Source organism: Amborella trichopoda, chromosome 6, assembly GCF_054954075.1.
Source record: "Amborella trichopoda isolate Santa Cruz 75 chromosome 6, AtrichopodaSantaCruz75HAP2 v2.0, whole genome shotgun sequence".
NCBI classification, from domain to species: domain Eukaryota; kingdom Viridiplantae; phylum Streptophyta; class Magnoliopsida; order Amborellales; family Amborellaceae; genus Amborella; species Amborella trichopoda.
In genome coordinates, this window is record NC_142341.1 from 43,299,168 (window position 1) to 43,326,867 (window position 27,700).

General features: G+C 35.3%; 1 protein-coding gene across 2 annotated transcripts; it reads left to right on the forward strand.

Moving 5' to 3' along the window:
* Window positions 1-2,544: 2,544 nt before the first annotated feature.
* On the forward strand, window positions 2,545-11,352 carry LOC18438717 (paramyosin). 2 transcript variants are annotated; one of them, XR_016058627.1, is made up of 6 exons: window positions 2,545-2,603; window positions 3,629-5,316; window positions 5,476-5,552; window positions 5,993-6,099; window positions 6,243-6,359; window positions 10,946-11,352. XR_016058627.1 is itself a non-coding variant. In XM_011626811.3 (6 exons), the coding sequence occupies exons 2-6, from the start codon at window positions 3,871-3,873 to the stop codon at window positions 11,288-11,290; spliced, it is 2,097 nt and encodes a 698-aa protein (XP_011625113.1). In that variant the 5' UTR covers window positions 2,545-2,603; window positions 3,629-3,870; the 3' UTR covers window positions 11,291-11,352. The 2 variants fall into 2 exon arrangements, 1 of the variants encoding a protein (XP_011625113.1); XM_011626811.3 differs by having other exon boundaries at window positions 5,988-6,099.
* The last annotated feature ends 16,348 nt before the right edge of the window (window positions 11,353-27,700 follow it).

Genomic DNA, 27,700 nt, shown 5'->3' on the forward strand with positions numbered 1-27,700 from the left:
GTGACACTTCTGGGGTAGAGGTATTGAGAATGTAGACCACCTTAAGCGTGGTAAAATAAAAATAAAAGCTTTTATTGTCATCTCTTGAAATTCGGGCCATAATCTAGTTGAGTCTTATAAAGTGTTATTTCGCGACCTTGATATGGGCCATAGAAAACTCCACATTTCATCCTAAATATTATCTTGTGAAGTTGTAAATGATAAGTGAAACGTGTCACAAACTAATTGATTCCACCAAAAACTTTCGAAGTAATAAAATAAGGCATTAATCTTCATATCTGAGGCACGAAAACTTCATTATCACAAGACAATATTTGTCTAGTACTTGATTAAATAAGTACGCATCTAGGTTATATAGGTAATTTCTTCCTCACAATACATGGAAATTGAAGATTGATCACTACTTGCCCATACAGATGCACAAATATTGCAATATCTAGAGCACTATAAGTGTTTTATATTTAGTGATAAAATTTGTAAAAGGAAGATGGGGCTAAAATTAGTATACAAAAATATGTAACCAACAAATAAATTCGTATCTAATATATAAAGAGAGAAAGTGCCCTTTCAACTTCACCATATATGGCCGTTCAAAGCTATTGACAGATAAGAGTTGACTTTTCAATTCTGATGCGGTTTGTATAGAGCCGAGTCTCTAAACAATCAAAGTAAAGTGCACGTTCAAATAGTGTTGAGAAAAGTGATTTCAATACTTGAAGTCTTTGTGATAGCCTTAAAATATATTTTCATCTTTAATTATAAAATTTAAAGCTTAAAAAATAATGTAGATCAAGCAGATCAATGAAAACTTGAAAATCTTGAAAATTGACGGTCAAAAAATACGTTACAAAATACACTATTTCCAAAACTTGAAATCTATTTTTTTCTTATGTCCATGAATCTTGATGTCGAGATGATCAAGTTGAGGGTATTTGGTCATCAAAACAACCTCTTCTATTCTAATTAAATTTTTGAGGTGGGCTCTAATTTGACTGTTTAGAGCCTCGGCTCTATGTAAACTTTTTCCTTCATAAAATGGTTAGAATTTTGTATACAAACCCAACAGTCACACTAGTTCTTGGAGGCTTTCTGGTTCCAAAAGGGGAACCGCTATGACTAAATATGCAACTAAAAATGTTCATCCCTTTGGGGGTATTGCTGTTTGTGTTTACACTTATTCAGACATCCAACAACGCATGGTGCACAAGTGGGAGGTCCAACAATGCCTAATTAGTCGACTACCCTTCTATGGACCTCTCACCACAAATTAGTGAAGAGCCATTACCTTGACCAAGGTAAATTACCAAAATTCCTTTATATGCATTTTCTATAGATAAGTTATAAAAATGCCTTTATTTAAGTGTAAAAAGATGCGAGCCATGAGCCCAACTGCAACCGCACATGTGCTAAGGGCGCCTCTATGCTGATGCGAGCATACAAAGTGTAGCAAAGTGTAAAATGCGCCTCAAGTGCCCTTGGCATGCATGCATGTTGCATTACCCACCATCTTTACAGATACTTTCACTTCCTTAGATGCATGTATATAATGGAGGATGGTAACCCTATATTTAAAAATGACCTCCTCTACTGCACCACTTGTCTCTACTATAGGGTTGACAATGGGCCGAGCGGCTCAACCTTAAAAAAGTAGGGGTTGGCCACAAAATGTGGGCCTAGGCCTGGGCTAATCCAACGGGGCCTTTCTTTTCCTTTATTATTTTTTATTTTCTATGCTTCTACTTGGCCTGTCTTGTCCACTTAAGGCCAGGGTTAGGGCCGAGGATGACCCAGCCAAGGCTTGGTCTTACTCTACTATAAGCCAAAAGAGTACTTTTCAAAGATTATGGAAGACAGAGTAATAATTTTTGAAGAATATAATTTAAAATAATGTTATTTTAAAGGGATTGCATTACAACCATCTGATGTGAAATCCAATAGCCTAAGTATATCATAAAATTCGAAAAAATTTATTTTGAAGTTTGAGCTTGATCAATGGAATAAATGTAGCTATCTAATTTCAAATCCAATGTTCTAAAATTAATTGTAACGTACGTTTTAAGAAAGATAATATATTTTTCCTATTCAAAGCCAGTAGTTTCCAATGCAAAAATACTAATCTATTATGATGATTCACCAATAAGTGTGGTGTACCTCACGTAGATAAAAACTGAAATCACCATACATATTCTCATGGTAGTATGCCCGACATAGCAGGGCATCCATTTTATAATATTCGCTAAGGGACCGTAGATATCATTGCGTATATACCAACGCCACACATAAACAGTGTACTTCCACCGTAAGAAAGTCCATTGGTTATGGTGCTCTACCGTCCATTAAGAAAAATAACAGTGATGATAAATCCCTGTAGGATAGCATGATCATGTCCTTACGTCATTCATCTTCGCTATTGGACGGTAGATATACATCCCGTATACCAGCCTTCATACACGCATATCATGTGTACGTGATATAGACAAATCATGACATTTACTTTCGATGGACGACTGGTAGTTCTCCTCTCTCCCTCTCTCTGTATCCTCTGTTTTAACATTCCCTCTTTCTCTCTCTTCGAGCCAGCCATGGTTACCGTGCCCTTCAAGGTAAGCTCCCTTATGATATTTGTTGCTCTTCTGTGACTAATAATTTGTAATCTTTTCCTAAAAAGGGAATTGGGTGCTGTTATCATAACAAGAAATTGAAAAATCTGGTTAAGACTTTGCTTAAACAACTGTTTTAGAGATTATGAAATTTAATGGCAAGCCTTTATGGGTTCATTCTCTTGATTTGGTTTCTTTATGACCCATGATTCTTGAAGGTAATGGTTAAGGCTTTTTCAGAGCATATCACGATTATTGTTTGGAAAAAGGGATTTGAGACGATAATTGGTTTTGCAGTTATAGAATCTGGTTATGTCAGAGACTTTGAATTTATTTGAAAATATTAAAGACCAAGATCAATGTTGTGACCAACAAAATTTTGGCAAAATTATTCAGTGTATGTCTAAATCAGTTCTGCCCAAATCCGATGTTTCCGAATAACATGGGAAAATCTGGCTTTGGATCAGTAGTGGTGTTCGGGTTTAGATTTTGTTTTCTGTTTCATGATTTGGTAAGTTTGGATTTATTTAGTAGTAAAGTTGGGGCCTTGGCAGAGAATCATATGATTCCTCCCAATTGCATTCTTCGAATTGGACAAATTCACTACATTGGAAGGGTTTTGAAAGGGATGCTCTAGGTTTTGTATAAGATTGGATATCCTTTGAATTCTCATTGTAAGATCAGTCTACAGCTTTGTGCAACATGATTTTTTAGGAATGTGGAAGGTTCTGTCAAAATCTCTTCTGTCAAAATCTGAACATTAGAACCGAAGATGTATTCAATTGTTCAAGTCTTAAATAAATAAAATTGGGGATGTTTGGTTTCCCAAAAAAAAAGAAAAATTGAGGATGTTTGACCAAACTCGCGTTTTTTAATTGGAATACGAGGAACAATAGCCAATGTTATATACCTTCTTTCAAAGGTTGTAATTTGTGATTCTTTGGGGTCTGTTAATTTTTTATTTCTGAACTCATAAGAAAGAAATTAGTTCACTTGTTTGGTCCTCATTCTTTATATTCCTTTTGCAGATTTCCATTATTGAATGTATGGCCCTACTTCTTTTAGCCCTACTTCTTTTAGTCCTCAGGTTTGACCTTTGATGGTTGCTGATATATAATTTTAAGGAGAATAGGGTTTTGGATTCAACCATTTTACTGTGAAATAGATTATTGTTGAGAAACTCTAGAGAGAGCCCCATATGTTTAATAGTAGTTCTATTCAAAAGTTGAAAATTTACCAGATGAAGCATTGAATTGGAAGTTTTGGAAACATGGCGAGTGCTACTGATGATGATGTGGTTCTCAGTGATGTTGAGGGTGAAGATCCTGCTCCATTGTCACTTGGGGACCAAAATTCTGAACTGTCTTTAGAGAAATTGGGACAGATTCTCAAGGAGCTTGACGGCGAAAGACTTGCAAGAAAGGCTGCTGAGGCTGCAAAAGCTGACTTACAAACCTCATTCAATCGCTTGAAAGTGCTTGCCCATGAGGCCATTAAGAAGAGAGACGAGGTTTCACGACAAAGAGATGAAGCTTTGCGAGAAAAGGAAGAGGCACTCAGAGCAAAAGAGGGACTTGTAGGAGAGTTGACTGAAGCGTTGAGGTTACGAGAAGAAGCCATGAAGCAAAGGGATGAGCTTCAAAGACATAAGGATGAGATGAACCGGTTAATAGAAGAAACCCAAAAAACCAGGGACTCTTTTAGGTCAGAAATTGAAGCCACTGCACAGCTGCTTGTGAGTGAGACCGAAAAGATCGCTGCCAAAGTTAATAGTTTTAAGACTTTTGCAAGTGGACTTCCTAGGTCTACAAAGTATACTGGCTTGCCTGCAATAGCTTATGGTGTCACCAAGAGAGCTGATGAAATAGTTGATGAGCTTCTTAGACAGATTGACAATGTATCGAAGAGTAGAAACGACGTACGTGAACAGATGGAGCAGAGAAACTATGAAATTGCCATTGAAGTATCTCAGTTAGAAGCAACGATTAGTAGACTAAAGGAAAATCTCTCTGAAAAATCTTCTGAATTGGAGAGCTCAGAGAAATCAGTTTCTGCAAAAGATTTGCAGATTGCTGAGTTAAACAAAGAAATGTCAGAAAAATCAAGATTGGTTGAACAGGAGGCCGGGGATCTAAGGCAACTCGTAGAGGAGCTCAATGCCAAATTAAGGGGTTTGGAATCAAAGATTGAAAGGCAACGACTGTTGGTCTTTGATCAATTGAATTATATATCAAAAGCTCACGATCAACTTTACTTTATAATTAAGATAATTGATACGAATTCACCAGATCAAGCAGAGTGCCCTGAAGATCGCTTCCTGCCTCATGAAATGGATATGGATGAGAATCTGCGAACTTCTTTGGATGGAACAATATCAGTGTTTGAACTCTCCAGAACAGCTGCTGAAAAAGTAAGGATTGACATGGAAACCAAGAACAATGAAAGAAAAGATTTGCAGGATAAAGTTGCTCGATTGGTTGCAGAGCAGCAACATATTGGTACTTTGCTGAGAAGTGCTTTGTCAAAAAAGATGGGGGCTGAGTCCTTGAACAGCGACAGGGGTCTTGAAGATCGATCATCAAAAATGAGTTCCATCCTTCAAGTCGCAGGAAATGGTGTAAGAGATGCTGGGATAGATTTCAAATTTGGTTCAGTTCTTGAAAATTGTGGAAACTGGGATGCTTCGAATGATAAGGAGGATGAGGTCTTTGGCTTGGTATGCATCTATCTTCTTTGCCCAAATTGGACCCAGATATGAGAACCTCCTGTTAATTTTTATTATGTTTGTGAGTTTATTATGTTACACTATTTTATGAGTTTATCATGTTACCCTATTTTAGTAATCATGCAGTAATCACTTGTGAATTTGATGTAGGCTGGTGCATTGGAGAAAATTGTGAGAGCATCTCAAATTGAGATTATTGAGCTTCGGCGTTCTTGTGAAGCACTCAGGTACTTTTTCTGGTGCTAACTTTGATGGCTAGGTGTTACATATGCATGATTGTATACAATTTCAAATTTGCTCTCACTTAACCTAAGGCCTATATGACAAGATTCATATTTGTTTCTTCTTTCGAATATTGGGAGTTGCAAATCTGAAGCTGCTGTCTTAATCGATGGAATTGTTATTGTCATTATTGTTAACTTCACCTCTCCACCACTACTTCCTCCTCTTTCTCCTCCCCACAACCCCTCTCTCTCTCTCTCTCTCTCTCTCTCTCTCTCTCTCTCAAACAGTGAAATGTGGAGGTTGATGCCTTTTATCTGTATTTTTATATTTTGAGTACAATGTATTGTATCTACTACTTATTCATCTGATCTGTTGCTAAGTGTTATGTTGAAGTTATTCTGAATAGCATTTTTTGCCTGTCCTTTTCCTGCATCAAGGGCAGAGTCCAGTTTACTTAAAGCACGTTTAGAAACTCAAGCGAAGGAGCTCAACCAAAGAAAGCTGCAAATAAAGGAACTTGAAGAGACAGAAAGGGCAGCAAATGAAAATGTGATATACATGCCTAAATTTTCTTTTTGTATTTGTATCCTTCAATTTTTCTTCTTCTATAGCAAGTTTTTGCATGTCTCATTGCTTAAACTTATTCACTTTAGGCCTTTAGGGTTGGAGAATATTGAAGTTCCTTTTGTCAGGTTGAAGGCCTTATGATGGACATTGCTGCGGCAGAAGAAGAAATAGCAAGATGGAAGGCTGCAGCCGAACAAGAGGCAGCTGCAGGGAGAGCTGTTGAAGAAGAGTTTTTGGCGCAGGTATGCTAATCACCTGATCAGTTAGTTTTGATTTTTTTGCATTCTGACATAATAGTAGCTTATCATTTTTGAAACACTACATGGATGAGATTTGAACTGTAATTGGCTGTTTGATTTAGAACTTTACATGAACTGAGTGGTAGGTTCTACCCTTTCTTGGTCACGTCCATCCATTGATTTGGGAGTGATCTCAACTCTCGATTGTAATCTGGATCTTATTATATACTTTCTGTAACCTCTAACAAATAGTGTTTGGTTGTTTTTGTTTTAGTGTCCTTCAAGTTATCTTGATGCGTTTGATATTCAAATGATCGTTATGACCGCGAGTAGTGGGCCTTTAAATGAATGCATAAGTTATTCTTGTACGATATCTGGCTCTTGTTAATCTATAAACTACGCAATTTTTTACTGTTTCTATATTCCTGATGATTTGGCGGAAAGGGAATGCATGTAACCATCAAGTTTGAAGTTTGTTTACTCCTTGATGGCATTGAAGCATCTGTTTTTATTTAATATCACATCTTCTGTGCCTCAAGTTGTATTTCTCCCCAGCCTGTTGGCAGGTCACCAACTTACCTACCTGCAACCAGTGTTCCTCCCAAAGCTCCACTTGGTGGCTGGTATCGTGTGTTGACCGTTTTAAGTTTTGACACTTGGACACATGGTGGCATTTCAGAATTGGGTTTAAATAAAAAAATAAGAAATAGCTTTTACTAGAATTCGAACTTGAGACATCTTGTACGTGAACCTTACATTCCAATATCTCAAAGCACATGCATGTGTAAATGTAATGAAAAATGGGCTGTACGTACTAAAAGGCTATTTTTTAATTAAAATGATGATTGTATATATGTCTCGTACTGTTTTGGCTTTTCAGGCCAAATTACTGGACACCTTAGAGGCATCCTGGACACCTTAGAGGCATCCTGGACACTGAAACTAGTACAGCTATCCATGTAACACTGCTGGAAACTCCATTCCAACTTTCATTCTCCTCAACATGTGCGAATATTTTTTGAGTGGCAGTTTTTTGCTTTAATCTCAATTCTATATCTTAGGGCTTACCTATTATGTTGTCATGCATTCTTCTTCCTTCCTTATTCTGAGGTCTTTTTCTATGTCTCATAACCGGTCACTGCCCACTTAATTAGCTTCTGTAACCTCATAGTCTTCACAGGCCTAGCCCTCAAATTGTATTAGATCCGCTATGGCTACTCTGTCCTAGGTTTTCCACCTCTCCTGGAGTTGGCTTCCCTTCCAGATGATCAGGAACAGTAATGCATTATGACTTTCTGCACTGGTTTAACAATCTCAGTCAAAGATAGGCTACAGGGTGTAATTGATAGATCCACCATTCACGAGCATGGTTTTCTCAAATAACCCAAGAAATATAGAGTTGAAACATGAGCATTTGCCATGGGCTTTATCAAAATGAGGGTAACACAAAGAAACCTGATCCTTGAGATAATGGATCGTAGTAAATTCAGTGGCTGATGCCCTTCTGAACTCATTGATCGAATGAGGAGAAATATGGGACTAGAGTTCGAAAATGGTCAGAGGGAAGGTTAGAGTCAGTCCAAGACACAATCAGAATAGAAATTGCATGAAAGGATGTGATATGAGTTAGTCACAGTATTGCAGAGAAGGTCCTTGAGAGGGTAATTTGGCAAAGACATTGAAACTATGTTGATAGTTGATATTGGAAGACATTTAAATTGGGTGCACTTGAAGCAGTGGTCGTAAGTCAACATGGATTAGGGGTGGCACTGTAGATTAAAAGAATAGTTTTCGTTTTTGGAATTCAGTTTGACTCCGCATACCTGGATTTGTTCTGATTCTCATACTTCCCTTCCTACTCAGTCTGGATTGCAGGGCTTGGTTGTGTAAGCATTATTTGTAGCCCTGGGTCATAAGTTACACCGCAAATTAAGGGGATAGCATCGGCATATTGTCTTATTTGGAGTACCCTGTGCTAGTCACATCTGAATCATTTTACTCAGAATTATCTTTGTGGTTAGGACTTGAAATTTGATTTATGTTTTTAATTTATTGTTATTTTTTCATTCTCTTGCTATTTGCACTTGGAAGTATTTTTATGTAGGATTGCTTGTGTCCTTTATTAGGGAAATATGAGATTCCAAATTTTTTCTAGCAGTTATCCTAGATAATAATTAGATACATGTAAAAATTGAGGAAGATATTCCTAGTTGGATGAGCATGGGTAGTCTAATTTTTTGAATTCAAGCTGGACCTGGAGGGTGGTTTAATCATTGACAGGGCATTTTGGTTTGTACATAAGTTTTGTTTTGAGCCATACCATAACAAGGCCAATGTTCTAAACTATAGTTACCAGGATATCCAGGCATAGTTGGCAATCTCTCTGGTACTCCAGTAAAGGGATATTAGAGGGATCTTGATTTGTAGATTTTGGGATCTCAATCCCTACTGTTAGGGATCGCATTTCCTACCAAGTATTTTAGCCATGATAGTCATGGTGGACACAATGGATTTCAACAGCAAGAGCTTCCATAGCACATTTTATTATATACTACAAATTTTTTTATATATAAATAAATACTATCAGTGTGCTAGATATATGAGTCTGCTTTACGAGAATTATTCAGTTAAGTCCATCTTTTGGAGAAATTATTAAGACCCAATTATATTACAACCCTTAAGAACCATGGCTCCATTTCTCAAGTTATAAGATTGAATGCTGGTTATTTTGCTAAGAAATTTAGAAAAGGAGGAATTGGAATCCAATGCCTGATAATGCACATCTGGATGTGATCAACAAGATGGAAACAAACAAATTTTGGTGTTCTGCAAATGAGATTCTTTGTAAATTCATTTTTTACATCCTTACTTTCCTTAAATAGTACATGTTTAGCTTATTAAATTATCTATCCATACTAAAGTTTTCAAAACTTCTGCACAGGTTTTCTCTATGTTAATTTCTGAGCTAGCAAGCTAAGCTAAAGCAGACAGGCAAACTTCCCCAATCTATTGTAGTTATGCATTTTCTAGGACTAAAGCTAGGTATTCATTTCTATTCCATAATGAGATAGCTGTATGCGATAATAAGAATCTCTAATACCTCAGAGTTGCAGTCTGAGAGAGCAAACTGTATGCAGAATCAGGTTTGGAAGCTCGTTATTTTTAGCTCAGGTATTAAAGGATTAGGTTGGTCTCGGTCATGTTTCTATATGTCATCTGTCCTTTTTTTATTTCTGAAATGATTCTGTTGCTAAGGTTCGCTGAAACATACTGTGGGCTTGTATTTAATGGAAAATGCTACTTCAAACAATGATCTACTGATCTTAGGTTGCCTAATCCTGAATCCAATTCATGCTTTTGTAATTTCACAAATGTTTTGGGCAGTGTTCCGAGACTTGGCCGAGGCCACTTGAAATTGGCCGAGTAACTCGGCCTCATCCTAAGGGCGAGGCAAGTTTCCGCCGAGTACAGTGTACACCAAAGTCTTCTAGACTATATAAAATACTATGTCAATTTCAAGTCATAAGTTGCACGAATAGCTTTTTGGATAGTAGTCACGCCTATGCTCCATCACAGCCGGGGTTTGATTCCCACTGATGTCATTTTTTTGTTTTTATTTTTAGAATAAAAAGAAACAAAAACAGCGTACAGGGGCTGAAAAAAAAAGAGTTCGTGGGAATCAAACCGAAGACCCCTTCATAATGGACGCGCAGCGACTTTGCCATTCGACAATTAACTTTTAAAGGGGGAAGGTTATATTATATGTATGCTTCCTTTGTCTATGTTTTTTTTCAAAAAAGGGATTGAACTCGGGCGAGTTCTCGGACTCGCCCAAGCAACTCGCCTCGGCCAAGGTCTGGGTACCTTGTCGGGTCGTGTTTCAGAACACTGGTTTTGAGAGTAACATATATCGTAGTGGGCTATGGATATGGCGACTCCCGTTACTGTTTTCTGTAATTTAACATGTGTTTTGATTCCTTTCGACAGGAATCAGCATGGATATAGCACCTATGTTCGGTTACCTATGCATTGTAATTAGTGGCATGTTATTCCCTAAGCCATATGCCGATGCACCTATATTCAGTTACCCAAGCATCGTAATTAGAGGAATGTTATTCATTCAGCCATATCCATGGCCTTGCTTATTAACTTGCATATGCCATTGTTCTACTCTTACTACCACGAGTCATGTCACAATTTTTCAATAGATTCTTTCTTGTTTAAGTGGTCATACTCGTACCAGACTTGCAACAAGTAGCAGTAGTGTTAGAAGGCTAGAATGCTTAAAACGTTCACCTCCATCCTCTTCTAGTTGCCATGTCATCTTCTTCCACTTGGTTTCACAAAGGACACCATTGGCACAAAGAAACCTAGTATATAGAAACCAATTTGATGATCTGGGAAAGATGCTCAGTGATACTTATTACAAAGATGCCTTTCTCCGTGTTTTTTAATATTAAATTTATTTCATTTGCGCCGGAGAAGCAGAAACATGGTTTATAATAACTAGATAAGATGCCAGTTTCCAAAAAAAAAAAACAACTAGAAAAAGGCCACTTCGGGTTTTTAAAAGATATGTTTTTTTGCAGCTGGGATTCCTCAAGAAAGATTTGGAAGAAGCAAAGCTTGGTCTCCAAGAGTCAGAGAACAAGCTCAAGTTCAAAGAAGAGACGGCAGCAGCAGCCATGAGTGCACGTGATGCTGCTGAGAAGTCTCTCCGCCTTGCAGATGCCAGGGCTGCCAGGCTTACAGAGAGAATTGAAGAATTAAACCGGCAGCTCGAGGAGTTGGAGAACCGGAGTGACTTAAGTATTCTGAGAAGGCAAAGATACATTTGTTGGCCATGGCAATGGTTGGGTTTGAATTTTGTTGGTCCCCGTCCTGATGCTGATCAAAATACCAATGAGATGGAGCTCTCAGAACCTCTTTTGTAGGTTGATTGTATAATCTCAGTAATTATTTTTAATATAAAATAGGTGATGAAGGTTTTGGTCTACTTGCGCATGTCTTGATAGAAGCTTCGTGTAATTTATTTTACTTTCCTTGCTTTTCAGAAGAGGTGCATTTCCTTGGTGACCTTGCATTCATTGAGAAAATCGTCGTTCTAATTCTTGGTTGCTCATGATTCTAGATCTTGGATGAACTGAATTTTGTGTGTTCATTCGTCCTTGCAGTTCAGAGCATATGAAGAAATCTCATGTGGTATATTATAGGAGCCATATATTGCTGGATGTTACTTCTTTGTGAGAGAATTTCGCCATTAATGCGTCGCTGCTCTCACAAATGGAAGAAGGAAAATTCTATTTGCATTATCTTATGGCTCATTTGTTCAATGGAAATTTAGACCACAATTCAATAGTCTATGAAAATCCACACGCATTCAGGTCATCACCCTCCATGAAATGGAAGGTAATGAAAGGAGAGTTGGATCCACAACTGGGCCATGTCTTATTTCTGATGGGTCTCGTTCCTCTCCATCATCATTGTTAGTAAAATCGCCTGAACTAACCGCTAACCTCCCCGTTAGATCGGAACCGGCCATTGACCAGTTCCGGTTTTGGGCTGCTAGGGTGATCAACTGGTATTTTTTTAAAAACAATTCAAAAAAATGTATATAAATTCTCAAAAATAAGAAATTTGATTTGTAATGCATTTTTAAATATTCTTTACATTATGGTAAAGATTAAAAATTATTTTGGTCATTAATATTCACTTTTATATTTTCCTATTTTTTTAAAAAAATTTAAAAAATAGCCATTGGAAAATATAAAATGCATTAAAATCCATTTTTTCCATTAATTTTCAACTTTAATTCAATGTGTTTCGTTTTAATCATTAGTTATATGCTTTTCATATTTTAATACTTTTTTGACCGCCTAGGACTTTTTTGACCGCCTAGGACTTTTTTTTTTATTTCTTTCAATACTTTTTTGACCGCCTAGGACTTGTTCGATTAGAGCGGTTGAATCGGCCGGTTTACTAGTTAAGCCGGTTAAACTGCTTCTAGACCCATGTCCGGTTAACCGTTCTCGTTTGATTTTGCGAACATTGATCACCATCATTCGTTTAATTGAATGATATTGGTCTCAATGGACTAGGACAATACCAGTGCATTCCATATAATATAATTGCCCTTTTAACAAATATTTCAAAAACAATCTTGAAGATAAACGATAAAGTACTCAATTGCCTGGTGAAAGGAATAAGAAACTGCGAGAAAGAATTGATGAAACAAAAATGCCAGGAATGACTTTGGTTTAACATCATTTTTGGTGTTGGTCTACTTTTTTTATCCTGTATGTAATCTAATTATGCAGTGTCCTTTTGATTCAATATATTTGATAAGGAAACCAGCAAAATGCTCTTCGTGTGTTAATCATCACACTTCTTAAGGAAAATGGGACAGATATTAATCCAAGTTAAGATGACCCATCTAAAAACACAAGCATCATCATCATCATAGATTTTTTCTAACTGTTTGGGATCGGCTACATGAATCTGGGTTTGTCATTCTGCTCATCTAAAAACATAATCACTTACTAAATGAAGGCAAAATGTTCATCATTTTAAAGGTAGGACATCATGGTTTTGTCTGATTGATCGCAATCAAAATTCATGCAAAAATGTATCCTATGGAAGCCATTGGTGGTATTATTCCCAATCACCTTGGATTTATTTTCCTTTATCCAGGAATTATATATATGAAAGTACAGATTGTGTTGTAAGCCAATGTATCTAAATTGCTAATTTCACCAAATTTGGGATTAAAGTGAACTTTGGGAGTTTCATTAACTGGTTCAAACATTTATAAGTAGGAAGTTGAGAAATTTGGGGAGGTAAAAGGAATTATTATGTTAATCTTTAATATGGAAATAAGAATCCCGCGGGCTTAATTGGCACCAAAATGTATGTCTATCAGCTAGCGAATTAACCATAGATGGAAGTTGATGCCAACTTGCTTCCGAAAATATGTATCTTTTGATGAAATCTTTGAGATATTTTATGAAGTATATGCTCTCTAATTTAGTAAGAAATATATACAATTATCTTAATTAGTGTTTGAGAGCTTAAGGGTTATGTCCGTCACGATCCTATGGTAGTTAGAACACTTGGAATTGCAGTGATGAAATTTAAAATAGTCAAATGCATCAGAAGCAGACTGGTCATTGAAGCGGTTTGGAGCTGGTCTGGTCAAACTGGCCGAACTACCTGAATTGTTGGATTGGATTTAACAAAAATAAAATAAAAATCATAAAGAATAGGTTTAAAATATAAAATATAAAATATATTACAAAAATTTGCCCAAACTCGTTTAGTAAGTTGAAATGGTCAAAACGGGTTTGTCCAACTAGCCTAATTTGGTACGATCCATCTGGTCTTGATAAGAACGCTAACTTCTGATTCTCGTGATTTGTGAGTATGGTCGTCTCTTATAACAATAGTAGGAATACTGTCCATCAGATGAATATGAGATTCCCTTCCCTTGAATTTGTAATTTTGTGCTCTTTCATATCTGTCTCTTGTAGAAAAAAAGGGAAGTGCAAATTTGTTAGCTTTAACTCCTTTAAAACAAGTAGTAGTGACTGGAGCCTTTATAGCTGCAAACTTGTTGGCTTTAACTCCTTTAAAGCAAGTAATAATGATTAGGGCCTTTAAACCGCTTGAAAATCACTTATATATAGACAAAGATCATTGTTATAAGTTGATCACGGTCAAAAATCAAGGATTGCTTTAAAATTTCCAAGCTGAGAAACGCCTTCAAATCGAGTGGAAGGCAGTGGACTTGGTTTGCTGGTGACACAGATTGATATCTCAATCAAACAATAGCCAAAAATCAGAGGTTCCTTACTGCAGCAAAAACAAAGTGTTCCAATTAGATGTAACAAAAAGGAACATAAGACTCTCAAGCTCAAATTTTAACTCGTTTCCATGTCCAATACTAGAAAATTTTCTTCTGGGGATCATTATAAGTCACTTCTCATGGAATTTGGTCTTAACCGTGGCTAAAAATTGTTTTCCGAACAACAATCAAAGAAACTCATAAAACAAAAACCAAAGTTGGTAACGACGCAAAAAAAAAATCATTGAGCACAAACTTTGCTCACGGGGGTTTCTGGAACATATAATCTTCTCTGTATACTAACTTATGTGAGCTGCTATATTTCACTGTTGACCCCGAGGCTGGAGATGCTCTCATTGTCTTCATTCTTCATTGGATTAATCGCCATCAACTTAGTAACTCTTAAGATGCAGTTGAATCCAAATGAATAATACCTCCAAGGAAAGGTACATCTGAGCCAAGCAGGGGACCAAACTTACGGAAGCAAATTATGGAAAATTTGTTAAAGCATTTTAATGATTGCATTCTTCGAGAAAGTTGGTTTGAAACACAAATCAAAACTAACCCCCCACTCGTTTTCAGCAACTTGATTGTGTTGGCAGACCAAGAAAGGCAATACGTTAATGAAGGTCAGCAAAAGTCTTGAACCTTCACATAGTGTTAGGCTGTAGGGCATCCAGAACAGTGAAAATGAACCTTGAATTATGTTCCTATGTAATATGTTAACGTCCTACATAACATGTTTTCTTTCTAGATTTGTATTTTTTCTGAATAACATGCATTTCTCTTTGACTTATGTACCATATCCTAGTTTCATAAGCGCTCCAGGTATGACCCAATTCTTCTAGAGAGCGGCCATTTTTTTATTCTCATATAGGTATGTCCATGGGGACTGTCTCTAAAGCTCAGCACCCTCACCTAGGTCAATTTCATTGAGATGAATTAATTGATTAAGAGCTCAACTCAACCTCATTTTAGGTTGCAAATCTTTACAGCACAAAGGCAAAGATGAAGCAGGAAAATATTCTTTCGTTCAATGTATTCATGTATAAACCTGGGACTTGGGATCACCTTGTTTACCAGGTAGGGATCTTATCACCCTGCGACGTGTTCTAAGTGGACCTCAATCCCATCCCTCTAGTTGTTTTCTAAACTTGGTCCTTTGAAAGAACTTTGGTTAGTGGATGTTCTGATTAGACAACTAGTAGTAACCACTCCATCTTAGTGATTGCCTCAATTCACAATGCCTCAAGTGGATGCGACTCGAATTTCTATTATATATTTTACTTACCACTCGATAAACAACAACTTCACACAACCATGGTAAATTAAGATTACAAGTTTAAGACTTTTGAGGGAATGATACATCTACCATGAAGTTTCTTAACCAAACTAGTTCTATATTAGTGCCCTCCAAGGCAAACAAATATAATTCTTTGTTATCTACAGATACACTTCTACTTCTTCGAGCCTCATGCAGCTATACCCCCACTAAAGGTGAAGTCCTACCAATAGTAGCCTTAGATTAATTAGAATCCAATATCCACTTTGCATCGCTATATCCTTTTAGTATAGTGGGTTCGCCCATGTATTGTAATTCATAGTTTATAGTCCCTTTGAGATAGTGCACAAACCATTTGGATTTATTCCATGCTTAAGACCTAGATTACTGGTAAATCTATGTAGTTTGCCCACGGCATAACTAATGAATATGGTATACTCTAGTTGGGGGAATAAATTACATATATATATATATATATATATATATATATATATATATATATATATTCAATTGAATATGAGGGGTAGTGGGGTTGGAGATGGATTGCAATTGAAGAGGTCAAAGCCCTTAATGACTTTCTCTATATTGTGAGATTGGGATAAAATATGACCATATGGTTTTCTCACTATGTTAATTCCAAGAGTCATGTCATCTTGTCCCATGTGCTTATGTATTAATTTCAAACACATTAGATTCTTTGTCTTCAATGCAAACAACATTGCTGTCAAATATGAGCATATCATTTACACACAAACACATAATCACGACACCAACATCCAAAACATTAACGTCGATACAATTATCAAATTCGCAAATGGTCCATGCCATTGTCCAGGTGCTTGTTTCAATCTATATTAGACTTTACAAGTTAATATTTTCGAGTTCCATTGCTCAAGATAGATCCATTGGTTCTATCCTTCTAAAATACCCTACACTCATCATTGACTAATCCCTTCCAAAATGGAGAATCACACGAGGACATGGCCTCTTGAAAGCTCTTACGTTCTTCTTTTAGAAGAAAGGTCATGAAGTTGGGCTGAAATTCAGTTGGTTTATTGGGTCTATTTCTTCTATGTTCTAGGGCTTCATGACAATCATTTTCCTCCCAGTGTTACAAGGACACTTTATATTTTTCATGAAATGGGTTGACACTTAGGCTTGTGTCGAAATGCACATACACATCATCCACAATTGACCATGTGTCTGATGCCATCATCAATTAATAAGTACATATTGACAAGCTAAGCATAAGTGTCTGGCACTTTTATAACCCTTTGTGACCATCACCAAGGCTTGCAAAGTGCTACCACAAAGCAAATTTGATGTTACTTCACTATATTAACATTATTTTATATATAACCACATCTTATTTAAAATAGAATCACCAACGCTGAGTTTGAACACATGACCTCTTTTAAGGTGATACCACTCCAATACTTTGGATTAGATGTATAAATTTCGGAGGTTATATTATATATATAATTATAATAATCAAAATATTGGTTGTGCGGTCAATGCCGGGAAGTAATGGCATTTTAGCCTTTCATACTAAACACTTTGATGCATACTAAATACTGACACACATTTTGCTATCCACGTAGGATTGGTTCAACTTGAACATATCCTACATGCTAATTTTGATATTTATTACAAATTCTGCGGCCCTAGATTTCCCATTCACAAAGGATTCTAGGTCTAGAAATTTGTAGGCCTTATTTGAGCATGCTCTAAAACAATACATTTTGGACTTTTATTTCCCAGCTTGGGCCCTTTCAAGGTCGTGGAGTCTTGCTTAAGCAAGCAGCCTTCAACTTTGAGGAAGCCTAGGGAAGATTTCATACCTTTCCAAAGTTCATATAATGTGACATGGACTTTGAATATGATATTCCATTCAAAATAAAACATGCAGAAATTATAGAATTTTCCAAATATACGCAACAAGATTAGAACTAATAAGCATGACATTGACATTCACACAACTCTACCATTTCTACTTTTGGCCAAACCATTTTATTAAGGGGTATATTGGGCAGTGGCTTGGTTAATGATAACATTCTCTTTATGAAACCTAGCAAATTTGTTGAGAACAACATTTGCCATCTCAAACGCTTTGAAGTACCTTGAATTTCAAATCCGTTTGATTTTTCCAATTTTGTTTTATAAATATGAAATTTTTCAAAACTTCATCTTTAGTATTATAAAGTAAACATAAGCATTTTTTAAAATCATCAATGAAAGTAATAAACTACTTTTTGTTACAACAAGTTTGCACATCTCTAGGCATCACTATGAATTAATTCCAGTAGGCCAAAACTTCTTTTCCATAAGGAAAAGAGTTTTTTTTTGTGATCTTGAATTGTACATGCATATCTCACATATTAGTATCAATATTATTTCATTTAGGAATCAAATCGAAGTTTTATTATTTTTCTTTCGAGCATGTAATTAACCTGACCTCATCTACTATACCACAAACTAAAAGTCACTCAACTAAGTGTATGAGGAGGTTCATTGATGCATAATCTCTGCCAAAACATACACCTTTCTTCGATAAGATAAATTCATCAGAGGTAAAATCAAGCTTGAAGCAATGCATGCTGAGAGAGGTTGAGTCAGTTCTCTAGACCTCGAAAGCATGAAAGATATCAAGGAAGTTTAGAAGCCTATTAACTGTGAACCTAAGTTCAACCATCCTTTTACCTATTACTTTGACGAAAGGGGAGTTAACCTATGTTGAGCACAGATTCAGCAACTACCATTTGATCGGTCGTAAATATGCTCCTTTCACTAGAGATGCGCTTAGTGCTTTGGTAATCTCTCTGGTAGTCTGAATGATTTCTGATAAAACTGATCTTGAAGACAAGAGGCACATATTTCTCCTTGACCACATTAGCTTATGCAAGTTGATTCTTCTAAGGACTGAGCTGGCTTACAAAAGTGACATAGTCTACCCGAAAATTTAAAAAGAATTACTTCTACTTGTCTTTATTCTTGGGTTATTTGTTGGTTCTTTCACTATTGTTCTCTATCTTCCTCTCACTTATTTGAATTTCTCTTATAACTTTGGTTTATTCTTTTGAGAGTTTTCTAGGTGATGTCCTTGGGCTTGTGCTTCGATACATTTATATAATCCCTCCAGGATAGTGGCAGTTTTGTAATGATTGATGCCACTTATAATGCTTCATAAACCTTCATGTCATCTAAGCTAATCCCATTGGAGATCACTAATGGCTCATGCACTTATGTAAGAACAAAATTATCATTGGTAGTTGTTTGTAAATAACTTTTTCCTATAGACATCCTCTATATTGTATTTATTTTCAAGGGATTCCCACAGATCCTTAGTTGAGGGCATTGTTTTGAAAAAATGGATGGGTATTGAATCAAATGAATTAATAATCCTTATCATCCATGATTGACAATCTAGAAGTATAATAAATTAAAAATACTAATATGACATATAAAGCTCGAATTTTTGCTGGCTAGGTTGTGCACTTATTAAGCACTTGTTCATACGTTTGATGTGTAATTTTTAAGTCAAACTTTTTTTATTAAAACTCTTTGTTAGGTTTGTGTCCCCCTTTGTGGTATTTTATTAGGTCAAGAATAAATGGCTATGTAAAACATAAAGCACTCTTTAGGGCGGTTTGAAGCTCCCACCTTTTAATAAACAACCACATGTGATAGCTAATCAAGATTCAAAAAATCAACTCAGCCAAGGTGCTCTGACTTTGACCGAAGCGAGTTATTAGGCAGAGTTCGAGTAACTCGGCCGAGTTCGTCTCATGTTTTAAAAAGAGAGAATAACCAATAATAAAGTATATATATAATAGGGTGTGGTTTCCATAAGGTTGCAACCTTAAACGATCCATTTAAGGTGCACCTTCAAATTTTATCATAACATATAATTTTGATGTAAAATATTCTTAAGATTATCTCAAAATCTATTTTCATATCTAATTATAAATTTTAAACTTCATAAATGATTAAAATCAAGTAGATCTATAAATATATGAAAATCTTAAAAATAGACAGTCTAGATAATGTGCTGTAAGATGCACCATTTTTGAGACTCAAATTCTTTTTTTTTTCATAGTCATTCATCTTGATGTCGAGATGATCAATTAGAGGGTTTTTCAATATTAAAACAACATTTTACGATGGATTTTTTGAGGTGCATATGTAGTTCTACATTTTAAGGTTGTAACCGTATATAAACTTTTCCCTATATAATAAGATACTTATTTCTATCCCACATGCTTAAATACTGTATTGGATCAAGTGTATAGGCCCTCTTTAATAAGTTGGGGTATCAAAACCTGCCGTTGTATCCAGTGGTCAAACATGTCTGGGCTTATTTTTAGGACATTGTACTCGGCCTCGCCTATTGGTTGAGGCCGAATAACTCGACAGAGTCTGAGTCTCCTCGGCCGAGTTTAAAAACAATGTAGCTAACTAAGCTACTTGAGCATATTTTACTTTAATATGATATAGTATTCAAATGCCGATTCCAACCACGAATCGACTCAATCACTGGCGATTCCCAATCTGGATCGGTGATTCATGATCTAGATCTATGAATTTTTTATCACTAGTTGAGGGCATCTTATATCACCAGGAGCATTTATGATGTGCCTTTTTGAGATATGATCCTCATTATCCATTCATTAAATTCGATATTCTTCTCTTTAAATGGATGATTAAGCATGTAATTGATACTTAGATAAGTTGTCAAGGGGTCAACTAAAGGGAAATTAGGGGTAGGGGGGGGGAGGATCTATGAGTGGTACTTGGAGGAGTTAGACATGCCTTTGTTAGAACATAGGCAATCCTAAGAGTTCTCAATAAGAAAAAAACAAGCTTTCTATTGCCATCTAATTGGGTGTCTTTTGTAACAAAATCTAGGTGTAGACAAAATCCTAAATGAACGTTTGGTCATTAACTTTGTGAATCAATTTTCAAATGAGTTTAAACTTTGAGATATCCTCAAAATAATCTCATTGGTCTGTTGATCAAATTTCATACGATTTGGAGTTGATTGGATGGGTGTTTGAAAAGATCACCACAAGCTAAACCTATGAATACAAGGCTGTGAACTTTAGAATTGGGTCCAACTAATGCACATTTGATCCAGACTTGATGGAATGCTTGAAAAATGTAATTTAAGCTTTGCTATAAAAATTTCATAAGATTTGGATGATTTTTTCGCATGTTTGGAAAGCTTGTTTGCGAACTACAATGCATATGAGGTACCCTACTGGAGTCATGAGTTGTTCATCGTAAAAAATGTTATCTTAATAACTCCTCTATAGCTGAAATTTTGAGGGATGATAGAGAATTGATTCAAGAATAAGTGCTTAAAGTTCCATTCAATTCAATTTGATATTAGTCTATTACAGTATGTAGCAGTTTGTCAAAATGTAGTTTGTAGGGAGCTTATATAGCAGATCTTAACAACCTCAAATAAGATAAAAGTTTTTAGGTAGGTAGGAAAAATCCTCAAGAATCCATAGGAAAAATTTAATGTAATTTGGACATTGAAAAGGGGTTCAAATTTGATTTTCTTCTCAGTTTCAAGTTTCATATTATATAAATGCATGACTGTGGTGAGCTTTAATGGGCTATAGAAGACTATGTTATTGGTCTCAAATCAAAATAAGATTCTGTAAATTTATAGAAAATGTATTGCCAACCTACAATTATGATCTCATTCAATTTGGACACTGATAGGGTGGTTCAGCTAAATTAAACTTTGCCATCTGCCAGTTTTATGTAGTAGAATGTAGCTAGCAAAACGACCCCCGCCATAGATATTAAAAAATATATCATATTGTTAAAATTTAAATTTTGTTGGTTAGTGCGAAAGTGTTTGTAGAATCTTTAGACAAATTCATGAATTTTTCATATCGATGCGGGCTGAAACGAATCAAATTCTATTCACTAGCTGGTTGTAGTTTGCTAAATGAATATTGCTTGCGGAGTGCTTTTGCTCTAACTGTAAACTTTTGTATAGGTAAATGCCCCTCATTGGGAACTAATGAAATTTGGTGACTTTGAACTCTATATTGATAGGGGTTTGTTTTAGAATGATTTAAGTCCCTGGAGAATATTTTTAAGATCTTGTTTCATTAAATTTAAGTAGGATTAAGCCGTAGATTTTTCCCCTTTGATATTCAAATCAGGGACTCAATCATAATGTATAAATATTTCACATGAATTTATCCTAGATATTGGGGAAGATGATCAATCAAGTATGAGACCTTATAAGTATAATAAACATGTTCAAGAAAGATGTTATGATTAAAACCAGTGGTTTAAAAAACGGATCTGTGGTCCGGATCGGACACCATAAAAATCCATTCGGATCGGTGAATCGGCGATCCGGATCGAGAATCGGCCGAATCGGTCGGATTAAGCTTTAAAAAATATATAAAAAATTATTAAAATTCATTATAAATGTTGTTTTTTAAGAATCCAATAAGAAATCGTGGTACTACATTATTAATTTTTATTTTTTCATCAATATGTGAATATTGAGATATTTTTTCTCAGTATGAACTTATTTTAACCATTGAATTACATCACACAAAATAAAAATCGTGGAACTATCATGAATGAAGTATATAATCATATATGGAATACAATAAAGAATGGTTTTTTGATAAGAACCTTTTAGTTTTTTTTTTTTGATAAAAACCTTTTATTTTTTTACAAGAAAGTTTGTCGTTGTTACATTTTTTTTTGTTTTTAGCAAGAACTTTTTTTTTTTGACAAAAAATACTTGTATTATTTTTTTTTTATAAGAACTTTTTTTTTTTGACAATAACTTTTTATTACTTTTTATTTTTTTGACAAAAACCTTTTATTTTTTTGACAAAACAAAGAAATTTGACAAGAAAAATAATTGATAAGAACCGTTCATTTTTTTTTATAAAATTTTTTTTATTTTATTGATAAGAAAAAAATTTGACAAAAAGTAAAATTTATAAAAAAAAACCTTTCATGACAAAGTCTTTTTATTTGTTTGACAGAAAAAAGAAATTTGAGAAGAAAAATAATTGATAAGAACCTTTCATTTTTTTTTATAAGATACTTTTATTTTATTGATAAGAAAAAAATTTGACAAAAAACGAAATTGATAAAAAAAAATTTCATTTTTGATAAGAAAAAAATTTGAAAAAAAAAAGAAAAAAACAACATTTCCTCCAAAAGGGATTTGAACCAATGTCCTCCACAAGGAAGGTATGTGATAACCAATATGCCACATGCAACTTAGTGATATTAGAATTACAAATAAATTAATATAATAAATCAATGTTTCAAGTTAATACTTTTTCACATTATCCCATATTAAAGAGGTAAAAGGAAATCTTAGTGAATAAGTACTTCTTCGTTCCCAGCAAGGATAACGCATGCAAAGTAATGAGAACCACGTGGCAAGGTGTGCAGACCTTAGGTTCCTGTGATTTGTATAACCTATTTCCTATTTTACCCTGAAATTTACAAACATGCCCATGACAATTCACTGTTGAAGAATCAGGCGGGCCATGATGTCATGAATCGAAGAATCCCTGAATTACAAAAATGCCCATGACAACTCACTGTTGAAGAATCAGGTGGGCCATGACGTCATGAATCCCTGAAATTTGCAAAAATGCCCATGACAATTCACTGTTGAAGAATCAGGCAGGCCATGACGTCATGAATATCTGAAATTTGCAAACAGGCGGGCCATGATGTCATGAATCCCTGAAATTTGCAAAAATGCCCATGACAATTCAGTGTTGAAGAATCAGGCGGGCCATGATGTCATGAATCCCTGAAATTTGCAAAAAGGGCCATGACATCATGAATCCTTGAAATTTACAAAAATGCCCATGACAATTCACTGTTGAAGAATCAGGCAGGCCATGATGTCATAAATCGAAGAAACCCTGAAATTTGCAAAAATGCCCATGACAATTCACTATTGATGAATCAAAGAATCCCTGAAATTTGCAAAAATGCCCATGACAATTCACTGTTGAAGAATCATACGGGCCATGATGTCATGAATCCCTAAAATTTATAAAAATGCCCATGACAATTCACTGTTGAAGAATTAGGCAGGCCATGACATCATGAATCGAAGAATTAGGATATTCATGACGTCACATAGCGATTTACGGTACGGAATCGCCGATGCACATTGTTGATGCCGTAAGTCGCCGATGCACACTGTTGAATACTCAGACGGGCCATGACGTCATGAATCAAAGAATCAGGAGATTCATGATGTCACATAGCGATTTACGGCACATAATTGCCTCTAGAACCCGGTTCTTCTCTAGAACCGGGCGATTTCTAGGCTCGATTCTTGTTAGATATTTTGTAAGTTTAATTCATAGTTGCATATTATTCTCTAAATTGTTTGATTGTAGTCCAACCCCTAGAATCTTTTACTTAGCACACTTTTAGGGGCATCACAAACTCTTGAAATTCACACCATCAAACAAATACAAAAGGACAAAATCAAGGTTCAAGGTTCAAGTTTCGTGACATCGGACATAGATGAGGGCATCTCATTTGTCCATATTCACACCTTGAAAACATTAGCTTTAGCATCCTTTAAAGTTAAAACTATAGGATTGTGGTATTTTTAATCGCCTGTTTAACCACTGATCCATCCAAAGATTGTTGTGCCAGATCATGAATTGCCCTTTAAGCACAACCAAAGTGAGAAATGCAATCAAATTGAAGGGATGGCAGTGAGACTTTGTCGGTTACTGATAAACATTGATATCTCAATCGAATGACATCCAAAACACAGAAGCTGATAGCATAAATATGAAAAAAAAATTCAATGTTTTAGTGAACCATGGCCACAATGAATAGATGTCTTTAAGTTCAACTTTTGACTCGCCTCTGTAGCCAAATCTTAGGAGTTCTACTCCTAGCTCTTCTAGAGTTAAATGTAACTCTTTTGATGCCTGAGAGTTGAATTTGGTCTTAGCTATACTTAGAAAGTACTTTATAAGAACAACAACTCTGAAAATAGAGGAAATTGCAACTAAGTAAAAAGTTATTAGGTACTACAAGCTTTAAATTTGTGGGCTTCTTTGATCGTAGCAATTGTTGGATACCCGAATTTAATATTCTCTGCAAACAAAGTTTTCCAAACATTTGATTAAACAATTTTAATTGTCTTCATTGTGAACCTCAAGGCATGATATTATCTTACTCTCTTCAAGGCATTAATTGTCCTCAACCCAAAATAAACTTGATATGCAATTGGGTGTAGAGAGTATACCTTCAGGATTTAACTAGGCCAAATGGAAACACTCGTTGAAGTCTTTTTAGAGCGGCGGTCTTTCAGAATCTTATGGAGAATATATGAGGCCTAATGGGCTTGCTTTATGCTTGATTTTGGTTTAAAGACTCAATTACAAACTCATGGAAACAAACAACAAAAGAAAATGGTGAGAAAACATGGAAAAATCATGGTTTCAGTTTGCATACATCATGCTTTGCAAAAATATGAATGGTTTCCACATTGAAAGCTTCAAAAGGAACTTTATTTAAATATGAAATTAGATAAAAGTCTACAGTTGATCTGCTAAATTTAAATACTAAACCAGGTGTGAATGGTTGAACGACATGTCCAAAAACTGTTAATCAAATGTGTGAGAGTAGTTGGGAGTGATTATAGCTGATTGCAGCTAAAACTTGGGGTTAACGTGTTAATCGTGGTGGTCGAGAGTCCAGTAAAGGACATAACTCTGGTTCAATCATGTTGAATGAGTTAAAGTGAGAACTTTGCCAATTTAAAAGCAGTCCCCAAATTGTATGCTCTACTTAAACTTATGTGTTGATCAGACATATACCTGAATCATAGATCTTGACAGTTTGTTTCTCAAACTACAAAAAATAGAGATTATTTTTTGAAGCACCAATTATACTAACAAATTTTTTTTTTTTATGAACAATATCAATTTTTATAATACTAATGGACTCTGCAAAGGCATACTTTGTTGCACCACGGTTCATGTTCAAACTACGCTTATGAATTGCCCAATCATTGCTGACAAAATCTACGAAATTAAACACTTAAATTTATGAATTGTCCATTGATTGGTGACAAAATGTACGACTTAAAGAGCTTGAAATCAAAATCTTTTGATAATTGATTGCAAGGTGAATCAAGGGGTGTTTGCAAAAAAAAAAAATGCTAGAAAATATTCTTAACATGGTTCTTAGGGGGTTTGATGATAAATGGGTCACCCTGTTTATTGGTATTTTAACCAAAAATAAAAATATAATCTAAACAAATCTTTTATAATTCATGATCCCTCCCTCTCATCCTATATCTTTCGTCGCTTTGTGCTTGTAAAACACACAATCGTTGAATGCTAATTATGCTCACATTTTAGTCTTTAGGAGAAAAAGTATTGGCTTTTTTCTGCACAAATTGTAATAGTACAACATCTTTGCAGGGTGAGCAGATGGGCAAATTATTCTTTGTTTCTTAATCTACAGGTTCCCAAATAACTCATGAGTAAGCTGGAGCGGATCAAAATGTCATGCTCAAGTAATAAATGATTATTTTTACGAATAAAAAAAATAGTAGGCTGACTCGAAATCACCTGAATCAGATGGGAATTGGTGGGTTGCTAGGCCAGTTCTCTCCGAGCTTCAGGCAAGCCAGCTTGGGACCTTTTTTTGTAACCTAATAAACTAGAAAATGGCCTTACAACCATTTATTAAAAAAAAAAAATGATGAATAATCAATCCCCCACTATTTTAACCCCAATTTGGATCGACCAATAGGTCTATATTAGCCTCATTTGAGATCCCAAAGAAGTTTTTTTTTTTCAATTGATTATTGCTTTGGGTAAAATGTTTTCCACAAAATTTCTTTATTTCTTGAGCCTAGAACAGTAATCCACCATTGTTGCATTTTCTCTCTTGATCTTCAACAAAGCAATCTGGAATTTGTTTCAAATCGTTTGTACATTGCCCTCTAACGAATCCATATAACCTTTTATTGGATAAAAAAAAAAAATTAAGAAATTGAGAGTTTGAATATTGAGAGGTTTTTTAACTTGAAATCAAAATTCATCAATTTCTCACTTACTTTTTAACCAAATTCATTGAAATTTGTTCTAAAAGTTTTCTACAGCACCCTTAATACATTTTACTGAGGGTATGTTTGGCAACTCCATGATATCCTAATATTTTAGGATATTGTAGAATCTTAAATAATTTCAATCTTAAAAAATGTGATAAGGGTTTTTGCCCCGTTTGATTGACCAAAATAGTATTTTTTTAATATTAAGATAATACATACTTATCTAAATTTTAGAAAATTCAAATAAGACTTGAATTTTGCGGGTTTCAATTCTCCTGTCTTTCATGTCGAAGATGATGTGCTCCCCTCTTCCCCCACGAACCCATATCCCTTCTGGGTTTTTCCTCTGTAAATGACCTCTCTATGAGTCTCACCCTCCTCTCTCTCTCTTAACCCTAACCCTAACCCTAACCCGTCAAAACTCCATGAAATCACATGGCTTTGGAAAACGTATCAGTGATAGAGTTTTCTTTTTTATACAATTTTTTTTGAAGTAAGAAGAAAAAGCCAAAGCCCATGTACTGATCATAACGAAGCTGAGAACCACATAGAGTCAAGAAGTCATGAATAAAAGTTTGGAGCTACATAGTCTCAAAACACATAACAGTCACGAAGGAACCAAAACCCTAAAAGCCACAAATAAAAACCCTAGCCCATTTGTATACTTCTCTCTTCTTGCACATAACAAGATCCATGCTCAGCCAAAAGAAACAGCTCTTTCACGCTTTTTTTCCTCTTCATTTTTTGATGAGTAAGAAGAGCTCTTCCATCCTTATTCTTTCTTCTTTACTTTTCCCTATTTTTCTTTTCCTTTTGGACAAGTAAGACCAGCACATACATTCAATGCCACAAAACCCACCACGAGAACTCCCACCATCGTCAAAGCATTAGAAGTACCACCATTCGATAACAAACATGTAAATCAACCCGAAAACATGTACAGAGGGGATACGACCAAAGGCAACTTAGCAGTCAAGTGAAAGAAGAAAACCAGTTATTTCCTCAATAAAGGTTTCAGTAAATGGTAGGAAGAAATATTCTAAAACACCCGTGGAAGTCAAACATGTGCAAAAAAAAATAAATCAAGTTAATATGTAATTCAGATATATATCAAA